At 38.7% G+C, this 15001-nt stretch overlaps 2 protein-coding genes across 8 annotated transcripts; both read left to right on the top strand.

Moving 5' to 3' along the window:
• The first annotated feature begins 598 nt into the window (after positions 1-598).
• On the top strand, positions 599-6255 carry LOC106676734 (myelin-oligodendrocyte glycoprotein). Of its 5 annotated transcripts, none has more exons than XM_014413929.3 (5): positions 3229-3329; positions 4850-5227; positions 5317-5409; positions 5510-5610; positions 5685-6255. In XM_014413929.3, the coding sequence occupies exons 1-5, from the start codon at positions 3248-3250 to the stop codon at positions 5721-5723; spliced, it is 693 nt and encodes a 230-aa protein (XP_014269415.3). In that variant the 5' UTR covers positions 3229-3247; the 3' UTR covers positions 5724-6255. The 5 variants fall into 5 exon arrangements, with proteins under 5 accessions (XP_076736683.1, XP_014269415.3, XP_014269416.3 ...); XM_014413930.3 differs by having other exon boundaries at positions 5513-5610; XM_076880568.1 differs by lacking the exon at positions 3229-3329 and adding an exon at positions 599-1391 and having other exon boundaries at positions 5510-6254.
• A 541-nt stretch (positions 6256-6796) lies between these two features.
• LOC106676733 (myelin-oligodendrocyte glycoprotein) lies at positions 6797-14243 on the top strand. 3 transcript variants are annotated; one of them, XM_024799698.2, is made up of 6 exons: positions 6799-7164; positions 8741-8811; positions 10955-11332; positions 11467-11550; positions 11641-11750; positions 11829-14243. In XM_024799698.2, exons 3-6 carry the CDS (start codon positions 11056-11058, stop codon positions 11865-11867), a joined length of 510 nt encoding a protein of 169 aa, XP_024655466.2. In that variant the 5' UTR covers positions 6799-7164; positions 8741-8811; positions 10955-11055; the 3' UTR covers positions 11868-14243. The 3 variants fall into 3 exon arrangements, with proteins under 3 accessions (XP_014269411.3, XP_014269412.3, XP_024655466.2); XM_014413925.4 differs by lacking the exon at positions 8741-8811 and having other exon boundaries at positions 6797-7164; XM_014413926.4 differs by lacking the exon at positions 8741-8811 and having other exon boundaries at positions 6798-7164; positions 11644-11750.
• Positions 14244-15001: the final 758 nt, after the last annotated feature.

The following is a 15001-nucleotide window of genomic DNA, read 5'->3' on the forward strand; positions in this document are numbered from 1 at the left end:
TCCTTTATGTCTCAATTAATGTCATGTATGATGAAGTTTTCATTAGTCTCATGTTTCTGACAGTTTGATGGGAAACATGCACGTGAGGAGCTACCTGGATTTAATTTGCCAGATCTGGTACGCCTCGTCTTGCTCCTTCTCACAAACTAGGTTTCTGGGCCTCATACAAAAACACTCTTAAGCCTCTAAAATAAAAACTAAAACTACATAAAAAAAGTGACATTTTAGTTAACTAAAATAAAATCTAAAAATTGTCAGAAAATGCAAAACTATAATAACTCTTATAGCCATCTCCAGGACTGTTTTTGTTTTGTTCCACTTAACACAGGTGCAGACTCGAGTCCTCAGTCCTGTATGTCACTGAATTTGTCAGAGACTGTGGTGGCAGACGATGGAATTGCAGGCGAGAAGTAGGACCCAAATGCAGGACTCTTGTGGTGAACAGTGAATTTATTTATAAAGTGCACAATGAATCACTATTTACAAGTTCCAGGCACTGGGGTGGCGTGGCGCTTCCACTCTGAATCCCACACAGTGCAAGTGTCCATAAAAAGTGAATAGTGAAAACAGCAAACTCCTACCAATACCTAGTGAAGACAAAACACATTGATGACTAGACGATCCTTACTTTAGCGAGGGTTTTCTAAAATAGCAGACCGCGGCTGTACTGACAAGTCAGAAGGAAGAATCGGCACCGACTGGAGCTCAGCCACACTCTTAAATAAGGCGCTGATGACGAGTGGCAGGTGTGGCTTCCTCCAGCGCAGGAACACTTGCAGGATCACGATCTGGCAACCCAAAACATCTGGGAGCATGGACACAAATACACACACAGGGAGACGGTTGAAAAAAACAACCAAAAGACTACACTCAGAAAAAAAGCATATTTATCCTGAAAGTACAAGTCACAGTGATTTAGTGGTCATTAAAATGTGTTCAGAACTGCTGATGGTTCATCTCAGACGCACGATATGATATCCTCGTGTTGGTGTTGTTGGCACATAGATGATGACACACTGCTCTCCCCTTGTGACTGCCGTCAGCAGCAGTTATGCAGTTTATGGTAATTTCATGGGTGTAAGTTACAATAAATACATTAAAGTACTTTCTTTTTAATAAATCATATTTAATGTATACATTTTTGGTTTAACAACAGACATTTAAAGGTTTTACAGAATGTTTCCAGGGTGGAACCAATGTTCAGTCTGTTGTTTGAGGTTGACAATATTTTCATTTACACGTCACACTCGGTAGAGAGCAGCATGCTTTCCTTTCTCAGTTGGTGGTAGAGCTATGTAGACGCATGCAAAGAAGTTTCCCGGCTATGGGGAAAGAGTGTGCACTGCGAGATGTGTTTTCATTAACCCCTTCAAGTTCATGCGGCCAATGAGGTTTGCAATTTGTGTTTTATATGTTAGTAGAAAAATTAGATGTTTGTTTGTGACAGAACTGTCAAGTTTATGTTGGTCATTGTAAAGGTCAAATTGTGAATGTTTTTTATGTTGTTGAATAATATGCTTTATTGTTTATTCTCTATGATAACAACTTATTGTGAAAACTGATCACTCTATGTTGTTTGCACAGTTCAAATGGCATGGTTGGTGCCACTTGTGTCCATTAAATGCAGTAAAAGTCAAGAATGCCTTGAGTCCGTTTTTCAACTTTGAGGAAGCTGACTTTATAATTTGAAAGTATTGGTACTGGTGTTGGCAATACTGTAGTTAATCAGTATTGAGTCGATACCAAAAGTTCGAGGATCACACAGCGTTGCTCAGAACTCTTCATCGTCACCATCATGAAGACCATGAAGAGTTGAGAGTTAATGATCGTTATTCAGGCTACAGACGATCCGCAGTGACATCTTGAACTTAGCTGATTTGTTCGTGAACCCGTGTTAAGTGTTCACATAGTAGACCCACACAGGGTCTCAGATGGATACGTTGATGCAATGCATCATGGGAGTTGTTGTTAATTCCTCCACCAAAACAGTCTTAAAGTAAAAAAAATAATAATAAAAAAATAGAAGTAAAAAAGTAACTTTTACTTTAAGAATCAGTGACTTACAAATAACATCCCTTCAAATTTGCTTGTGTCTAGACACGTAGGTGTGGGTAAATCCAGAGCCTGTCTGCACACTCACAACGTTACACCGATAAAAAGAAATGCTGAGTTCTGACTTCATATCAGGATCTGTTAAAGTTTTTTTTTAGCTAACCATAGCGCAGTGAAACACATCGCATATTCAGATGATTTAAATCATTTCACAGAAGAAGGATCAACACATCAGCGGAGACGTTCAGAGGGACTTTCAGCTGATTCAAAATGAATCCAAAGACAGTGAGATTAAAGATTAAATCATAGTAAAAATAAATAAATAAAATATAATCAACACAGTATTTTCAGAGGGGTCAGAGCGCTGAGAGAACAATCATGGCAGACAAACAGATGACCAAAGCAAATACAGCAGTATTTTGTCTTTCAGTATCATAAGAGGCACAGCAGTATTTTAGTTTTATGGTTTTATTTTGTTCGCTTTATCTTCTCCTGCAGCATGAGTTAGCATCAATGTTCTGAGTCATCAAAGTCATGAAGCTTGTGACAAACACCTGTTTTATCTGCCAGCTGAATCTAAAAATAATCACGGGGTAAACCGCGGGGATTTATGGGAGTTTTTGAAGACTTTGGAAACTTTATTTTTTCCCCTTCATCAAGTTACAGTTAAATATTATTGTTTGTTATAGATCATGTTTTTTTCTAATATTTCCGTGGTCCGAGCTTTTCTATAGCAATGAGTAATTATTGTTAACAACAAAGAACAACTGATCTGGTGATCATGTTGTTTGATAACGAACGTTAACGGGTCAAGGCTCCAGGTGTTTCCAGATGTTTCTGGATGTTTCACGTTTGGAGTTCCTGATTTAAAAATTCTGGCATTAAATTGCTAGAGTCAAAAACATGTTTATCTGCGATCATGAGCGCAGTGAGTTTACTGATAGACACGATGAATTGTAAGATTTATTTATTTATTCATTCATATATAAACGAATATCACCAGTTAGCCTGACCACCTGTTAAATCGCGCAAACACTGTGAAGGACAGAAATATGTTCAGCAGCGGAGCAAGTCAGCTGTTGCTGTATTCAACCAATCACAGACGAGTGATGCGGGAATTTAAAGCCAGTCTCGCTTTGACTGAGCAGGAGGCAGAAACACAGACCTGACTGACTCAGTCCGTGCTCTCTCTGCGATGTCTGTGTGCAGCCCGCTCTCTGCCTCGCTGTGGACTTTTATCCTGTGCTCGGCTTTCAGCGTGTGGACTCCGGTTCGAGGTAAACGTTACTGTCAGCTCACAGCTGTGGTTTCTTCTCTGTGTCGCTGTGAGCAAAGACAGTTATCAGTGACTTACTGACACGGAAAGAAGTTTAAACGAGATGATTCAGGTTCGCCCCTGTGATTTGCGGCTTCCCCCCGTTAATATAGCAGGTGGACTGTGTGAGTGTGAACTTGTCAGACTGCTGCTTCTGTTAATGCAGCAGAATTAAAAAATAAATAAATAAATATGTTTAAAAAATATAATAGAGCGTTTTTGTTTCTGACTAACACACAGGATGAAGTCTGTATTGTACTGAGCTGGTGTTCTATCATCACTGAGTGGAAACGACTTCATTTAGAGGGTGTATGAGGAGGATGTGAAGGGTGGAGTAAAAACAGATGATTAGAGTTGGGTTTAAAGGTTTGGGTGGAGCACTGAAGGTTTTATTAACACTCAGTTATTGTTTTTTTTTTTAATCACTGCTCTGTTACAGGTTATCTGAGGCAGAGTCACTGAGCCTAGCATGAAGTAGAACAACACAGCTTTAGTGTACTAAAGTAAGAGAGCTCTGACTGTAAGTGAAACATGCTCTACAGTCTGGTTCAAGCTGAACAAGCTGATTTGATAATAAATCAAACGAGGAGCTTTGACTTTAATAACTCATCTTATAAGACTAACCAAACTAATCAGATGCTCTGGTCATGATTCAGCAGCTAGCAATGCCATGTGTGAGTGACTCACAGGAACTTCTGCTCTCTAATCTCATCCATACATACAGTTTTAACTGATGTGTCTGCAGGAAAGGCGTCCGGTGTCAAAATCTGAGTCAGACCAAATATGTGGATCCATCTTGGAAATAAGCAGCTGAGTCTAGTTTCTAGACTTCATGTGTCTGCAGATCACAGGCAATTATTGCTGAGCAGCACGTGTATGTAGGGTTCGTTATATAGTTACAGAAACACATCCTCCACATTATGAGTCATTGTGAAAAACTGACAGAAGACAGATCTTCTGCTGTTTTGTTGGTTTGCTGTAAGACCACGTCCTGCTGATCCAGTTATCAACATGCTGCAGCTTCATCTCATGATCTTCTTAAACTCTGGGTAGTTCAAAGACTGTCACTGTGACACGAAGCAATGAAAAGAAGTCATGATGACTCAATCAGAAATCTGAATCTGATTAATTAGCACAAAATACTCCATGTCGTTGCTTTCAGTGCCTTTTGCTTTTCTTTGTCTCATCTGATAATCAGCTGAACGTCTCTGAGTTGTGAACATTAGTAAACTGAGCCTCGTCTGCATTTCCTTTAAACAGATTATCAGGCGTGTGTGTGTGTGTGTGTGTGTGTGTGTGTGTGTGTGTGTGTGTGTGTGTGTGTGTGTGTGTGTGTGTGTGTGTGTGTGCGCGCCTCAAAAATCTGACTTGTACCTAAAATGTTCAGTGTGACTAGAAATGTTTTATAGAAACACATTTCTAGTCATGAGGGTCTGTGGGAGTTCAAAGGGTTTAACTTTTTAATTTTCCATCTGTTTCCAGGTGAGGTTCTGGTGATCGGTTCAAATCTTCCAATCATCGCCGCGCCAGGTGATGATGTCATCCTGCCGTGTCACCTGGAGCCCATGTTCGATGTCCAGGGTCTGACGGTGGAGTGGTCCAAACCCGACCTGAAGCCCGACCCGTCGGACCGGCTGAGCCGAGTGGAGTACGTTCACCTGTACAGGGACAGGCAGGAGGTCCCCGACATGAAGATGGCCTCGTACTTCAGGAGGACGGAGCTGTTCATGGACGACATGAAACACGGGAACATTTCACTGAAGATCCTGAACGTGTCGGAGGAAGACAACGGCAGATACAGATGTTTCATCCCCAAGCTGCAGAGCAGAGTGAAAGCTGCTGTTGTTGAACTTGTAGTCGGTGAGAAGATTTGTTTGGGTTTTTTTTTAGCCATTTTCAAAGTTTCAGCCTCATTTTACAAACAGACGCTGACTATGTGTCTCTTTTAGATCCAAATGTCTCTGAAACCTCGACGATGGACATGCTGCTGCTTCCTAGAAACCTCCAAACTCCTGATCCTCAAGATGTGACTCAGAGAAATGGTGAGAAAACACTCCAACTGTTCTCTGCATTGTTTCTATTTTTGTGAAGTTTTTTTTCTAAACTGTATGTTTGTTTTGACCTTGTTCATTTCTACATCAGTAGGTCGTTCCAGGGTCTTTGTGGACGTCGCTTTCATGGCCTTAATATCAGTTGCTGCTTTTGCAGCATATTTTTCCCATCGCCTGGTTCAGAAACAAAAAGTGAGAACCAAACACAAACATGTTGTTGCTTCTTGTGCCCTCAGACTGACTCATTATTTAACTTCTTTTAACAGAAACATCGAGAGGATGAAGGGACCCAAAGCCAGCTATGACAGTCTTGCTGTATTTCTTAAGAGGCTGATGATAATATTTCATGAAGCATTAAAATTTATCTTTACAGGATCTTCACAGCAGACTTGTTAATAATTTCACCTCCTCACTGCGTACGACTCTGGATACTGTAGCTCCTGTGAGCTGATTTATCTTTGACCTGTTTACAGGTCAAAGATAAATCAACTCAAGACCTGCTGCAGGCTCATCTCATCAGTGAAAATAAGGGCAGTACGACTCTTGCACAGAGAACAGAGCCGGCAGCACCTGCTGCACATGAGGGAAGTTCACATGCAAAGACCACAGTGTTCATTTTCAGCTCTGCTCCACCAGCTCCCCCTGGTGGTTGGGGAACATACTGCCGGTTGGGCACAGTAATAACAGGAACTATTTATACTGTTTGTACGGTGCATAAAACAGTTACATATTTATGTAAACGTATTTATTTATATAAAAACTGAATTAAGCTGGACAGGCTGTGGTTAGTTTTTTAATAAAAATACACATTTGGCCTAAATTCACTGCTCTTGTATTGAAGTTTGTGTCACAGTGGGAGGCGGGTCACATATTGGCCTTAACACTTATATGACTGGGTAGCATTAGCAATTTACAGCCAGCAGATTCTTTTGTTTGTTTGTTTTCTTTCCCTCAAAAAAGGGATGGTGTGATAAAACGTTTTTTCAAGCCTTTACTTGGTATTTACTACAAAATATGTGTTGTTTTAATTGTTTGTTAATTTTCCCCAATTTCTTATTTTGTTTGAATTCACTGTTTTGCTTTTGTCTGTAGAAACACTTTGCGTTTTCTACCTCCACATAGTATTAGTATTAGTTACGCAAACCAAACAAGAAATGCAACAAGACATTTGTAATCTCTTTGTAAACCGGTGATTCATTGTTGTGACATCCCTCCTTTTGATATATACTTATATATACATGTACTTTATTTATTTTTTTTACTGTTTTAATATATACAAAATCATTCGTTGTCAGGTGACATTTAATTCAATCTGTCATGACAAAGATGTTTTTCTGAAAACAAAAATCACATGACAAATGGCAATTTAAAAAAAGAAAAGAAAAATCTAGAACTGTAAACAAATATTGCCAAGGAAACACCAAGCATACCAGTTAACCCGGAAAAGCGTATTGGCTATGTCATTTTAAGCCAATCAACACAGAGAGGGGTGGAGTTTAGATCCGCCCATATTTCCAAAACACACTGAGAGTATTTGAGCAACCGGCGGAGAGAAAATGTGTCAGAGAGAATATTCGGGAGCAGGAGGCAGAAACACAGTCGAGAGGAGCCTTCATTCATTCATTCATTCATTCAGACTGTGTACTTTATCCACCATGTCTGTGTACAACTCGTTCTTTGAGGACTCTTCGTTCCTGTGGACTTCTATCCTGTGCTCGGCTTTCAGCGTGTGGACTCTGGTTCAGGGTAAGCGGATATTTTAAACGTTACTCTGAGCTGCAGTTTAATAACATTTTATGAATCAAATCAGCCAAATTAACTATTATCAATTTTCCTTTGCCGTGTGGTATTATAAGCGATGACAGCTTTCAGCGAATTACTTTGACATTACATAATAATATATTAAATGTGATGATTCTCGGGTAACTTCTCTAACGAGCGGTTTATTTTCGTGATTTTATTTTGATCCACCGAACAGTCTATAACTGTGCGTGTCATGTCTGTGTGTGAAGGTTTAAGGCCGATACTGAAGCCACACGAAGCAGAACCCTGAGTTTATCACAATGTAAACAGTAACCATGTTTGTTCTGTTTACACACGTGCTTAGCAACACTTCCGGTGACGCGATAACTGTGGCGATTCGGGGAAAACCAGCATCTGGTTATCTGAAATAATGACGTATACACTAACTAAACATCCGGTTTGTCGCATGAAATGTTTTCAGAGACTCGTTTCGCGCAGTCGTTGCTGTGAAATTTACAGTTTGGAATGAGCCACCATCTTGTTTCAGGCTCAAACCTGAATCACGTGATTTTCGTCCAATCAGGGCGGCTCTAATGTGCTGTGACCTAGTCTGTGTGTGTGTGTGTGTGTAAATATATATTTCTATTTTTAACGTTAAATGAAATCGAATCAATTTACAAAAATTATTAATTAAAAAAATTTAAGTGGACTGGAATACATACATTAATAATATATGTTTCAAATTTAAAAAACTTGTAATCCCAAACAACAACCAATAAATATTTACACTTTAAACCGAACGAATGAAGCAAAGTCTAGATACTTATTATTCTTGTATAGCCCTGAGCTCAGCTTAATCTCATCACAGTGGATATCAGGTGGAGAATGAAGCTAAACAAGTAAATAATGACAGGATTAAAATGAATAAATTAAAAAATAATGAATGAATGAATAATTATCCAGTATGATGATCAAATGCTTGGCTGGGTTGCAGAAGATTCACATTAATAGTTAGTTGTTTTAAAACGATTAACCTGTAGCCTCTTATGGAGCCCTCCTTTGTTTTACATAATCAGGTAGTTCATCTTGGCAGAGAAGCAATGTTTGATTTGTATTGTGGTTTCTTTTTTCATATTTGATTGATATTAAGTTGTATATGTTGTAATCATATTTAAATTTTTGGCAATTATGATTTTGATATTTCCAATGGAAATTTAGAATTCAAGCGTCCTTGCTCTAAGTTTCTAAACAATGGGTTGATGACTTTGTCTTGTCTATTATTACTTTGACTTTATCAGAGTTACAACTAATGAATCACTGTTGTAGGTAATATTGGTCACTCTACATGATAACAGCACTCACAACCTGATATGATAAATTAAATATTACCTGAAAAAACTAATTCAATGAGTTTGAACTATTATTCTTAATTTTTTAAAAACAATATTAATATTCTAATTTTTTTTCATATTTTTCTTTTCACGATTCATGTTTTTGTCTATGGTTGCATTATAAACTCTGTTCAAACCTTTTCCAGTTTGATTGGACAGTTTAGTAAGTTGTGGATTTCTTTTTCCAGTTAATCTGATGTCCCTTGATAGAACACAGTGTCTTCTAGAAGTGTAGGAGTCACCTTCAGCAGCCATCGCGGTAACATGTCCACACTTTGATATTTGTTACACTGAATTTAAAAAGTTAAGATCAGTGCCTGCAAAAAATGCTATCAAGAAAGGAGGGCGAGCTAAACCACACTGTTTATTTTGAATGTTTTATATATGGACAATACACCCTTACTTTAGCAATTTTTATAATGAATCCAACTTAAAATAAGACAGTATTTATATTATCAGTGAAGAGACAACGTTTGGTCCTGTGTTTCATACACTGCACAGTTTCAGGACCGAGTGGTTAAACCTCAGCACTTAATAGCTTCACTTTAGCTTAATAGTTGCATTGTTTTTGCCACACAAACACCAGAAACTGCATCATACATAATTATAAATCTAGACACAGTCCCATGAATGTTTGTGCCCGCTATTACAGAAGTGTATATCTGTACAGTTTTTATACTCACCGTGAAAAGGGAACTTACACTAAGTAATTAGAGATTGCTTAATGTAAGCAGGTAACCTTAAAAAAGGAAAATATAGTTTCATTGATCAGAATTTGAATTCTCGTGAAGAGCCTTCTCTAAAGGCAAAAAGCAGATTTAAAACTAAGCAATGTATAATGAATATGTTGTTTATTCCTCCCTGTAGAATTAAACGGAGGGATTTCATATATTTATAAAAACAAAATAGTTTTACTAAGGATAAAAATTCATTCTAATCTCAAATGTCTTCAAATCTTTTACGTTTTTGAGCATTTATTGCTAAGATACATAATGTAAATCTTACCTTATATTTTATACCAAAAGAGCTCAAAAGGGGAATAAATGAAAAATAAGCTCAGAAAACAACAAAGAAATGTAAAAAAAAAAAAAGTAAAAAGCTTACGCTTAGAAAGAAAAGAGACTGGATTTCTTTAAGTTTCATGAAGCTGTCTCAGGAGTCCCAGGTTTTTTAAGCCATAGTGGGAGTTTTCCCTTAAGAGGGTTGTTGACACACTATTTATCATGTGCCTCATCACATGAGCCAAGATGTGAAAAAGAGTGTGGGTCATTATCACCACATGTTTCAGGTGAAACCGCTGTGAGACCTTGCCTCATCCTATCACGTGATCCATTGAAATCGACTGACGCAAGATGTGAGTGGGCGTTAAGGCGTCTGGGGAGGGATCTCAAAACTGGATTATAGATGGCAGAGAGTTGGTGTCGTAAACCCCCGCCTCTGTTCAAAGATGGTCGCTCACAGTGGACAAAGATGGCGTCTTTCACTCCTCTTTCAAACCAATGTGTGAACATGGATGACTGACAACTTACACAGATATAATGAACATTTAAATAAAGCTCAATCCAAGTATAATCCAGTGATACATTAATGAAATTAAAATATTTACTGTTTATAAGGCAGCAAAGCGTTTCTCTTTATTAAAGACACAAAGCTGAGCCTGACACATTTAATCTCATTACAAAGTTACAGGCAACAGTTCATCCTTGGGGGTGGGACATAAATATTAGATGGTAATCCAACCAAGACGATGAGATATTTCAGTCCAACAGAAATCAGCATTCTCTCTTTATAAAAAAAAATCACATATTTAAAAAAAAAAAAAAAATTGCATGTTACATAACAAAAAGGACATGACTTTGTTTATTCCCCGAATCCAAACGTTCCTTACATAAACGCTTGAGTTGAAGACAGTAGGAATGGTTTTGGTTCTTCGAAGAGGTCTTCTCCAGGTCTAAATACTGACAGGAAGTCGCAGGTATTTCAGCTTCGAGGTGGTCCTGTGAGTCGCTGAGCCACCCTACCAACATGGTTTATTAAGAGCCAAAGTGCCACAGTGTGAGTAGGATGTTCCAGGTGTTTCAAATAAGAGTTAAAGCATCCGCACGAACATAAAACGGGAAAAATAATTCTGGCAGCCTTTAACGCAAGGGCTTGAGACTACGATAATCTGGATGGCTGAAAACCTTCACAGATATGTCACTACTTCATTTAAACTGAAGGATTAAACAGTTCTTTTTACCAAATATACTGAGGAGTAGTTGTTTCATTTAATTTGGTCCCAGAAACACTTCTGCGGTAACAGCACAAAGACTCATGGGGCTGTTAATGATCTTCAGGTCTTCACGGTGTAACTCTACAGGGGTCTGTGGGAATTCGGGAGGTTTAATTTTCCATATTTCCAGGTGAGGTTCTGGTGATTGGGTCAAATCTTCCAATCACTGCTGCTCCGGGTGATGATGTCATCCTGCCGTGTCACCTGGAGCCCACGTTCAATGTCCAGGGTATGACGGTGGAGTGGTCCAAACCCGACCTGAAGCCCGACCCGTCGGACCGGCTGAGCCGAGTGGAGTACGTTCACCTGTACAGGGACAGGCAGGAGGTTCCCGACATGAAGATGGCCTCGTACTTCAGGAGGACGGAGCTGTTCATGGACGACATGAAACACGGGAACATTTCACTGAAGATCCTGAACGTGTCGGAGGAAGACAACGGCAGATACAGATGTTTCATCCCCAAGCTGCGGAGCAGATTGAAAGCTGCTGTTGTTGAACTTGTAGTCGGTGAGAAGATTTGTTCAATCCAAACTGAACTTTCAGACTTGGAATCATGCTTTGTGTATTATTTTAATTCATTTCCAAACTTTCAGTCTCATTTTATCAGCTTATTATAACTCTAGTGTTTATGGTCTTTTTAGATCCAAATTTTGCTAAAACCTCCACGACGGAGACGCCATTGCACTTCCAAACTCCAGATCCTCAGGACGCGACTCCAGCAAACGGTGAGAAGTCAAATTTTCTCTGTCACTTGTGTTTGGGTGACATTTTTTTGTCCATTTGTGGTAACCTTGTTTATTTCTCGTCTACGTCAGCAGGTCGATCCAGGGTCTCTGTGGTCGCCGTTGTCATCACCTTCATGTCGGTTCTGGTTGTCGTCGCTTTTTCTGCATGTTTCTCTCGCTGCCTTCATCAGAAATTAAATGTAAGTAAGAAACAAATAAAACACAAACATGTTGTTGCTTCCTGTTAGACTGACTCATTATTCAATTTCTTTCAACAGAAGCTTTCAGAAGGCAAAACGACCCAAAGCCAAGTATAACTATTCCAGGTGCCTTGCTAATGTTGGTGTTAATGGAGCTGAGACCATTTGAGATTTATCTTTTCTGGATCTTCACAGTCAAGTGGAAAATTTAAACCAGCAGCCACTGGGAGACACTCGGGCCAAGCAGCACTGAGGTCATCATAAAGGCAGTGGATTTATTTATCGAGCTCATTTTCAAAGAAAAAGAACATTTAAGGATTTAAGGACTTCCTAGTCCCTTTAATGCAAGACTGAAGAAAACCTCCTTTGCTCAAGATGTAGAAGGATGAAGATCATATTTATTTTTATGGATTTGTATTAACTTGAAGACTTAAAATTCTAACTTATTAAAGTTTTACACCTTACTGGTTAAGGACAAAGTAATTCTTCCTAAAAGCTACTAGTGATGGACAAATTAAAAGAGGAAGTCCTCCCTGAAATCGATTTGCTGCTTTATTTAGAAAGTTTTATTGGACATTTCCAGCTCAGTGTGTTGGAAAAAGATTTTTCTATCAGTGTGGATCTTGGAGATGCAGAAGATTGTAAAAACATCAACAGGATTTGATGTAACCATAAAGTTTGGAAACCACATTCAGGACTTTTTGTTTCTTCATGTTTACCAAATCAGTTTAATGCAAGTCTGAATCAAAACAGGTCGGTTATCGTGACACTGATGTGGAGAAAGTGTTTACTTACAAAGGCTGTCCTGGATGACATCATGTAACTGATTTTCACATGAGACTTTATGTTTTTAAACTAATTTATCAAATTTAGCTTGAAATTGGCTGGTGGGCAGATCTCTACGACAGAGTCAATGCATTTCTTAAGCTGATACAGAGCTCCGGTTTATGTAAGGAAAACTAGAAGTGTCTATATTTTTTCATTTTAAGTTACAAAATAAAGATACAAACAGATTCTGATTTAAATTTTTGTTGCAGTTATCAGTGATAATTTCGTCATGTACATTTGACCTACCTCTGGTAAACGACACAGCTAGCTCCCATTCTCCTTGTTTCTCATGGAAATGCAACAAAATATCAGCGCTTATAGAAGAGTAGAGCAGACGTGGACACGTTGATGCCAAGGAAAAGCAGACGCTTTGTGAACCGTGTGGGGCAACTCTCACACAAGCAGCACTTTATATGTTAGACAGTCAACTTTAGACTCAAAGATTTAGCTGCTTACTGGAAATGACTAAAACTACATCAAAATTTACTTTCAAAATTAACGATGACTGAGAGACTAATGCCTAGCTGTTATTTCATTCCTCTTTAACTGATGACCTCAGACAGATCCTTCACTGACCAGTCTAATAACCACTCCCTGAACACCAAACGCCTGCAGGCAGGGCACCAAGATGTTGTTTGTGCTGTTTGTTGTTTATTGCTGCTTTTATAGTTTATAGCGGTTATTTTGTATTAAGAGTCACAATGTAGCTCCATGTACCTGCGCTCTGCATTATAAGCTCAAACATACCCAGCAAACATCCTGAGAGCCTCTCTCAGGTCAAAACTGACCATAGTACGATTGTTTCAGTCAACTCAGAAGTTTGTGTGTTCAATTCATGTTTTAGGCTTCATTGGACCAATTTTTTCTTTTTGTATATTTTGTTTTGTTATAATTGATTAAGGAAGAGTAGAACACAATTTTAGGACACAAAATTTCTTATCGTAGAAAGCAACAACATCCAGGCCACGGATGTGCATTTTAGATCGAGGGCCACATACAGCCAACTTTGATCTTAAGGAACAGACTGGAACAGGTCAGAATGGAGTCTTTGTTGGGCCGATTCTGGACCCTGGGCCTTATGTTTGACTCCCCTTATCTAGGCGATGTTAAAGAGTAGATCAAAATGATGTCTGTAATGTCTACAACTTAGTTCAAATTTAAGTTTGGAACGTTTTTTTCTAACCAGGATAAAAAACAAAAAACAAGTTATTCAACATCAAAATGTTTGCTGGGTAGGTGAATATTTACAAAAAAAGGCCTTTATCTGCCTTTTATTATTTTTGCTTATTTTAATTTGTGTTTTTCGTTCCCTGCTTTAGCACTTTATTAACTGCACCTTACATTTATTTCAGCTCATTTGTCGTTAAGGCTTGACTTTCATTTTCTTTTGCTTTTGTGTAGAAACTTTGTACAAATGTTCCAGTTCTAATTAAAAGTGTTGCACGCCTCATCAAACTGGTCATATTTCATTACCACTGTTGTCTTGTGTGTTTCACAGACTGAAAGAGCCACTGCTTCTGCACTGAATTAAAGTTGTGTGTCTTTGTGTTCTTTGTGCATCTGTTCTGTTGTGTACAGATGGATACTGGGACTGTTCACAGTTTTGAAGATTTTATATAAAGTTCATTCTCGGATGGATTTAAATAAAGTTATTTTTTATATGAATACAGTGACTGTGTGTGTGTACTCATATTCAATTCTCTGTGAATATCTATTTTAAAATCATTGGTCTCACACGTGCTTTTTTACACCATTTGAAGCAGAACCATCATCTGAAGCCTTGTTTTTTGGTATTTACATGTCCTGTACAGTTTCTCGCTCTGTGGCGAGCTAGTTTTCCTCGCTTTGCATGCAGTTTAAAGACAATCTGTGACCCTCCCTGCTTCCCTCACAGCCTCTATGGTGAAAACACTCATATTACTAATAAGACTTACAGTAAAATATGATTGCTCACAAGAGTGACACTACTCCTGTTTTTCCCATGCATTATAATTTTACTAAACTTTAGGCAACATTACAGAATAATGGATGAGAAAATGTGCGAGGGAGGATAAATGCTTGGGCGAGACAGTCTGGGAAGAATAGTTTCTTGTTTCACGTGGGTTTTTATTCCACATGACTGAGAGTCGAGAGAGTTGTCCCGCCATCGTTCATAATGCCTGAGGTGTGCTGGTGTCCAGTACAGCCATTTGAGGGTCTCCGATGCTAGCCTCCCAGCCAGCCCTCACATCTCGGGGCAGAGGCCTCTGTCACTGGCCCTAGATCTTGTCCCATTTCTGGCCTACTCTGTGAACTCTTCATTTATGTTTTGACTTGTGTGCGCCCCCTTTGTCTTTTGTCCTTGTCTTTTTCCAACTCGCACACTCACACTTGGATAACATTTTAATCAGTGGGTTAACTTTTGGTAGGTAGAAAAGAAACAG

Source organism: Maylandia zebra, linkage group LG3 (assembly GCF_041146795.1).
Source record: "Maylandia zebra isolate NMK-2024a linkage group LG3, Mzebra_GT3a, whole genome shotgun sequence".
Taxonomy (NCBI): Eukaryota; Metazoa; Chordata; class Actinopteri; order Cichliformes; family Cichlidae; genus Maylandia; species Maylandia zebra.

Excerpts from the sequence above, each read along its gene's own strand:
- LOC106676734 (XM_076880564.1), top strand. The coding sequence starts at position 3,248 with ATGTCTGTGTGCAGCCCGCTCTCTGCCTCGCTGTGGACTTTTATCCTG. Across the intron at positions 3,330-4,849 it reads CGTGTGGACTCCGGTTCGAG|GTGAGGTTCTGGTGATCGGT; the intron begins GTAAACGTTACT and ends ATCTGTTTCCAG. Across the intron at positions 5,410-5,509 it reads AGATGTGACTCAGAGAAATG|TAGGTCGTTCCAGGGTCTTT; the intron begins GTGAGAAAACAC and ends TTTCTACATCAG.
- LOC106676733 (XM_014413925.4), top strand. The coding sequence starts at position 6,975 with ATGTGTCAGAGAGAATATTCGGGAGCAGGAGGCAGAAACACAGTCGAG. Across the intron at positions 7,165-10,954 it reads CGTGTGGACTCTGGTTCAGG|GTGAGGTTCTGGTGATTGGG; the intron begins GTAAGCGGATAT and ends CCATATTTCCAG. Across the intron at positions 11,333-11,466 it reads TGTTGTTGAACTTGTAGTCG|ATCCAAATTTTGCTAAAACC; the intron begins GTGAGAAGATTT and ends TGGTCTTTTTAG.